This window comes from Montipora capricornis, chromosome 14 (assembly GCF_036669925.1).
Source record: "Montipora capricornis isolate CH-2021 chromosome 14, ASM3666992v2, whole genome shotgun sequence".
NCBI classification, from domain to species: Eukaryota; Metazoa; Cnidaria; class Anthozoa; order Scleractinia; family Acroporidae; genus Montipora; species Montipora capricornis.
The window spans coordinates 6,260,068-6,267,567 of NC_090896.1; the positions used below are offsets into that span (position 1 = coordinate 6,260,068).

The following is a 7,500-nucleotide window of genomic DNA, read 5'->3' on the forward strand; positions in this document are numbered from 1 at the left end:
ACTCAGACAGGTATTGGCAATGAAGATTATTATCAGCTTAGGAGTGAGTGAGTGAGTGGTCTTGATATAACGCCAAATTCTCATTACTACCCAACAAAGAACTCTATGGTACTAGTTGGGAGAATGAACCTGACGATTGTTGGAATGAAATGTGTCGCATCAAACTATGTCTGATTGTCAATCTGGTTGCAATGTCTGAAACTAAACTTTCTTTATTGGTGGTTTTCGTACTTACATGATCATTTCTAATCAACGTAGTCCAATTTTTCGTAAAAAAAATGGCACACTTGCGAAAATCTCCAGTGGAACGTTTAAAGATGTTGGCAACTCTTGAGCACTATTTCAACAATTCGAGCAATTTTTTAGAAAATTCGAGCACCATTTAGGATTTTTTGTCATTTTTCCAACGCGGAATGAGGACAGATCTAGCGAAGACGAACTTAGGCAATGAGACCAAGGATGGAGGTATACACGCATAACGTTTAAGTTAGGAGGCTTCCACTCATCACAAGGCTTCAAAATGACAACGTTCCTGCGCAACCTTTTTCTCTAACCTCCATGTTGAATCAGAAGAGGACGGAGATGGAACAAGTTGAGTTCGTTCCTCTTCGCTTCCTCTCCCTCTTCAATACCTTCTCGTATCCTCCCCTCCCAAATTTCCGCGCTTCACAATTCGACATGGTTGCCAAATATTTCTCGAGAAAGAATCTTGTGGTTGCGTCCGCTTATGCCTGTTAAGCAGACATCTGCACAATTCATGCTGCAAAATTGTGTCACGCTAAAGCGATGGTAACGCTTGGTAATCAGAAAAAGACGTATCACAAAGAAAGTCATATTTCTCAATCGCGACAGGCGATTTTCTTTGTTGAAATTTGAAGCGATTAAACTCCGAAAACGAGGTTATGCACCAAGGCAGTCGCACGAAGTTAAAGTTACCCCATTTTTCCTGTAATGTTCTGATTACCAACCTCCGAGAAGGCCAAGATCGTTGCCAGCCTCGAATCATAGGGTCACAAAGCTAACACTTTTTTCCCACTGTAATTGGAATGCCAGAGCCCCCGAAAACTTTTTATTCTACTCTCCCTCTGTTGTAGCAACTGCTGTTGTTTTTCTAGTTTACTCATTATCTTTTGCCCGTTCGTTGTTTTGTGGGACGGTATTGAACCAGCATTTCAGAATTCAGACAAATTGAATGCCTCTGTACGCTTGGCGGACCACTATCTTTGAAAGGGGGACCAAGTAGGCACCAGTCTCTCTGCAGTTGTTGCAATATGGCGGGAGAATCTTAGTAGCTTCTGCTGTATGCAATTTAAAAGGCTTTATGTTAAAACCATTTAAATGCCATTTCATTGAAGAAATCACGAATTCACGAATATCTCAAGTAAAGATAACGGCCAGTACTTCGTCATGGCGGATTCTGGTTCGATCAGCGAGAAACTCGCTCCTATCATGACCATCATGACAAGTTTAATTGCACGGCGGAACCCAGAAAGGTGAGAGATCGTCACACGCGCGCACGCCAATGTCAGTGGTTTACTACATTCCCATGTGTAGTTTTTGTTCTTTTTTTGTGGAATTTTCTATGAAAGGAATCCAACTGACAGTAATAGAAAAATGTCAGCGACGCGAAGTTCGGAAATCTAGACATTGGCTACATGTCACGTAACAGCAAATTATTAATGTTATTTACTATAATGATATTCAATGTAAGGAGAAATGTAGACTCGGAAAAATATCCGAGTCCCAGATGGGATTTGAACCCACGACCCTCCGTGATCTAGTCGGATGCTCTAACCACTGAGCTACTGGACCCTTGCTCACCATAGAGTCTCCAGTAGCTCAGTGGTTAGAGCATCCGACTAGATCACGGAGGGTCGTGGGTTCAAATCCCATCTAGGACTCGGATATTTTTCCGAGTCTACATTTCTCCTTACATTGAGTCTCATTGTTGTTGTTTCATCTTTAACACACTCGTTATTTACTATCCCTTACATATTTTGTCAGTGCCCCGGAAAAGAGTTTCCTAAATTCCTAACAGTCATATTCTGACAGAGCTTATGCAAGGGATGGTAGGTTCGGATCATAAAGCCCCTGTTCCTCTCATTACATCTGGCTTGAACTCACCACAGTGATTAAAAGGAATTCTAGAGGTACATGTACATTTATGTGTACATACCAATTTCAAAGGATTGACTTTGGTATAAAATCGTAATGGACACGTAAAAACACAGTCATTTCAGACTTAATAACGAGATATGAAACAGAATTAGGGAAGGTTTTACAACATTATTATCATCATCATCATCCCTTGTGGTATTTCCATAACTTCGTGATGACGTCAAAATCAAAATAAATTGTAAACACACGAAGCAACGTTTTGAAGACATGTTTCAGCATCACTCACGGCATCATCAGTTCAATGTAATTTACAAACCTCTTTCTCTTATATACGTTACAATTGGAGAACTTTCAATTTTGAAATTTAAAATTTGGTTACAAATTATTACGGTTATATTTTGAAAAGATAATACAAAGTGCATAACATAACATAACATAACATATGTGCGTGCACAAGTTTTAAACATGATAAAATTTTTTGTTTTTTGTAAGCAACCTGTTTTTAAACACTTGTGCATGCACATACACATGAATGTTACAGCTGTATGCAAGGCTGTGCTCTAACAGCGCCCGATCACCTGAGGCAACTATCATTTGACTTAGGGCGAGTGAGAAAAATTACCCGGTCACCCGGCCTGGCACTCTGGCTTATTGTATTTCTAGCAGATAAGGTGGCTAAAAATTTTAATATGCTGGTGGTTACAGTTTACGAAACCTCTAAGAAAATGTTTTTTCTTCGTTCGAAACAATCAAGCTGATTCCACTAAACATTTTACTGATAATATAAGGAAAAAATACTCTAGTTCTGTCCTGTAGCGATGATTTTCGTCCAGACCAAGATGACTTGCTCAAAAAAAAGTTGATAGCTTTTGGGCCGCGGTGGTTTCGTTGTTTCACGGCAGTTTTCAGAAAAGCTCCACGGGAATCAAGCAGCATTGATTCACGTTTTGAAAATTTATTTTCAACCCAACTAACCAGTAAAAAGGTTTACCTGTATTACCGGTAGACCTAAACGTCTTTACATAAACCTGCTGCAATCTTTGCTTTTTCACTTTTAAACCTGAAAAACATCGGTGGCATTGCCACTTAATTTTCCCGTCTTTCTCAAGTATGGCGTGAAAATTTGGACGGGTTGGGGTTTTTCTTGCACTAGCGAGTTCGATGATCACCAGAGCAGTAGCAGCAATGTTCTGTTGAGAGAGAGATGGATGAAGATCTTGCTGCGTTGTTGATCTCAGATAATTAATTAAATAAATAATTAATAAATTCGGGCGACCAGCTTGGAGGGCTGGGCACCCCAGCTGAAATGATTGGGAGCCCAAAGGGCTCCCCGAAATTTTCCTTAGAGCACAGCCTTGTGTATGTTATGTTATGTTATGTTATGCAAGTTTGTATCATCTTTTCAAAATATGACTGTCATTGTAACCAAATTTGAAAAATTTAACTCTAAAATTCTCCAATAGGCCATTTTACAGTTGTTTGCTCTGCGACCTAGCCTATGAATGGCTGCGAGGCTGCCGGTGACCTTGCATTGATACAGCCCCGACTGCTTTTATCATGCAAATTGTGTTGTTGTAATTCTAATTAGTCGGTATTAACATTACAAAAGCACGGAGGTTTGTATCAAAACAGGGTCACCGGCAGCCTCGCTTCCATTTGTAGGCCAGGTAACTTAGCTACAACTGTAAAATGGTCTATTGTAACATATATAAGAGAGAGAGGTTTGTAGATTAAATTAAACTGATGATGGCATGAGTAACGCCGAAGCATATTCTTTAAATAGTTGGTTCGTGTGTCTTGAATTTATTTTGACCTTCTGGTATTGTTATCCTAAGAGAGCAGTCTATAATTTACAGCCAATGAACTTCCTCAAGATCATAGGCATTCCCAATAAGGATTTCATTTCTAGGAAAAATGGTTCTGATGTCTACACCAATGTCTTTGATCCACTTCTTTTTTGACATTGTGCTGAGAGCACCAACATCTGAGGTTATGGCCACCTCTCTTGATTCCCTTAAACCTGTCAATCTCCCTTTAAAAAAAAAAAAAGACATTGTACTATTTCGATAATCGGATGTTATGAGGATTAAGAAAGGTGGGCATTCTAATTGTCATTATCATCATCATCATCATTGTTATTATAAATTATTTTTATATAAACATCAATGGAATACCAGGTGAGCTTTTGCACAAAAACATAATATCTTCACACGTGAAAATAACATGTTAACTTCACTTGCCAAAAGATTGCTGTTGCTATGGTTACATAATAACTGCACCGTTGCTCTTTGTTAGGACTACAAGAATATTTAAGTGAAATGCTTTACTATTTCACCGGTGTTTATATAATAAACAGAACGTTACATGACCACTCGGAGATAAGAAATTTCTCTTCATGTGTTGAAAAATCACTGCACTCGCTCATGAAATATTTTTCAACACTTAAAAAGAATTTTTTTTTATCTCCACATGTAATATTTATTATTACTTTTATCTTTATTTTGAGCAACAATCCCAGTAATGACTGGTTTGTCTTCAAGTCTTAGCACTCAGGAGCATCACATGTCAGCGAAAGAGATAAGAAAACTACTGTGCGAGTTCTTTAACAGCGTACTTACTGATCTGGATGGAGGTAAGCAAGATCAATTTTAAAACCTCCCTCTGCTAATAAGCACAAAGACTAAGCTCTTACTAATGGAGTGCAAGGGCCTTACTGGGGAATATTGGCCTGAGGTCGTGGCAGTTGGGCCTGAGCGTAGCGAGGTCTGTACAAAAATGACTGAGTACCAGTATTCGCCAGTATGGTCTCGAGCAAGTGTGGTTAGTAAGTTGTTTGTTATATGACATCGTTTCTTTGAGCGATCGGACACTTCTCCACTCAGTGAATGTTCGTAATCTTTGTTTTCCATGAGCGAACTTTGAATGGTAACCTTTTACATTTAAAACTAAATTCAGCTTGCTATAACAGTACTATTGTTATGAAGAATTTAAATTCAGCTTTTCAAAATTCTGTGTTTTGCTTAACTTGAATTTCTCCGGAGGGAGAAAAAAATACCAAAATGGACCATTTCTTTGGTAATGGTCCGTTCTGTAAAATCCCGACCGAAAACTAGCCAATCAGATTGCTCCATTTAGCCTGAGAATTGCTTGCCATAAATAATGAAGGTAGAATCAACACCTACATGTGTGGTGGTGACTTGCCACCCTACTGCACTGGTCATCAATGGATTCATAACTGCGAAGTTCATAGCCTCACTTGATTTCATATCCACAGTTCATATATGCTTCATTTCATATACCATTCATCATTGTTTCATTCCTCACGGGTTCAATCGAACCCACAAATGTCCAGCTCCGAACGTCAATGGCTTCATAGCTCAGTTGGTTAGAGCGTCGGACCGGAATCGCAAGGTCACAGGTTCAAACCCCGTTGAAGTCCTGAATTTTTCAGGCTCCACGCAATTGCAAACATTGCCTTCATAACTGCAAAGATCATAGCTTCACTTGAAGAGGATAGTAACATGACGTTTCGACGATTTCATGTCATCATTGTCGAATGAACAAGTAAAAAATAACGGCAAGGCATATTATATAGTACTAGGATGTGACAAAAATTAAATTTGAAACGTTACATGAAAACATTCATGTTAAACAAAAAGAAAGAAAAAGAAAAAGAAAAGAATATATTCATGTTAAAAGTTTCATGCGAATGGAATCCACTTGCGTACATGTATTCAGTTTCGGTCTTTTGTTTTTGATCAAGAGCATTTCAAATATAGGGCAATCTAGTTTGCCACGGCATTTCTTGAGGACTTTAAAGTTTTTAATTAAATTGTCAGGTGTGAAGGCATGCTCGACCCTGAAATGTTTTCCAATTACGGAATGTTTATGTTCTTCTACGCGTTGATGGAGATGGCGGCAAGTGTAACCAATATAATTTGCATCGCACAAATCACCCCTGCCATAAGTTACGGTTCTTAGACTATTTCTATTCAAATGAATCTTCTACTGGTTGAAAATGAAAACTGTGCTATAGTTACTTGGAACTAGTGAACAGGGTTGCATTTTAACCTTCACTGATGCTTTTACCATTTGATTATCCACAGAGCACTGCTCTAGGCCACTTTCAAAAATACCATAGGACTCTCTGTTTGCCCTCCAAAATTAAGCATAAGCATCGTTTTTATTTTCTCTTGGGACTTTATATTGGAAGTCCCAAGAGAAACTGGAAACAATGCTCATCCCTTTGAGGGCCGAAGGGGCCCCATTGATGAGTAGAATTGTCTGGCATTTGACAGAGTAAAATCTGTACATGTAAGTGGCTGCAGGAGTTAAAGGGCTATGCAAAATTTTGGATGGCAAACAAAGAGTATTACGATATTTTTGCAAGTGGCCTATACAAGGTCCAAAATGCAACAGTGCCTTCGTTTTGCCGAAATTGGAGCGGTCAAGTGTTTCACACCATGCTGGATACAGCTCTTACACCAGGCCCCAGTTTTTCAAACGATGGATAGCACCATCCGGAAATCACTACCCACTGGATAATGCAATCAGTTTTGCTAGTGTTTATCCGCTAGATGTTGATTTATCCGGTGCATAGTGCTATCCGCTATCCTTCATTTGAACAATTGGGGCCTGTACTGTATGTCTGGAAATTAAAATTAAAATTTAATTAAAAGTGGTGGTGGGGGACAACAAGTACATTTTGGTATGGATCGTGGAAGTGCAAGGGGAGGTGTGGGGAGCGGTTTAGGAGAAAACAAATCCATAGTACCCTGCTTTATCAACTTGTTTGATAAAAAAAAAATGTGTTCAAAACTATTTAACAATTGTTAAATAGTTTTGATGGTAATATAATGGATTTTAGTAGTTGTTAATTGTGTAATTTTTGTAAGTTGTGTAAGTAGATGTACCAGTGTTGTAAGTAGTGTCAATCATAATAAAAAGCTATGTATGCGTAAAAGAAAAACAAAAAAAAACTTGTTTGATAAAAGCAATTTTTCATTATTTCTTCTCTGTTGATTTGATTAAAGTTGCTGTCCAGCTATCAAGGAAGACAGGAGGAACACCTTATTCTGAGATGATTTGGCGTTTCTTACGTCACTGCCTTGGTTCCTTTCCAGAGTGCTTTGTCGAAGTTGAACCTCGGGTTGTCCAAGACAGTACATGTAGCACATCTCACGAGGCTGGTCATGTTCAGGGCAACAAGATTTGTGAACCAGTCCAGGGTAAAGTTGCTTCTGACTTATGACCGTAAGACACATTGATTCCTCAGGCATCCTAGGACACCGCCAGTAGACGGCGGCAGGGGTCAGTGGGTTAATGGAGGAGTCACAGTTTTTGACTGCTTAGCAATAATATTATTATTAACCTCCAAATAAT

General features: G+C 38.9%; 1 protein-coding gene across 1 annotated transcript in view; it reads left to right on the forward strand.

The window, feature by feature from the left end:
* Positions 1–1,274: 1,274 nt before the first annotated feature.
* The window catches only part of LOC138031325 (serine/threonine-protein kinase ATR-like), an 11,074-nt gene continuing 4,848 nt past the window's right edge, over positions 1,275–7,500 (forward strand). The window contains exons 1-3 of the mRNA XM_068879034.1: positions 1,275–1,493; positions 4,659–4,750; positions 7,152–7,346. Of these exons, the coding sequence (XP_068735135.1) occupies positions 1,408–1,493; positions 4,659–4,750; positions 7,152–7,346 (373 nt within the window). The 5' untranslated portion in view covers positions 1,275–1,407. The remainder of the gene's footprint in view (positions 1,494–4,658; positions 4,751–7,151; positions 7,347–7,500) is intronic.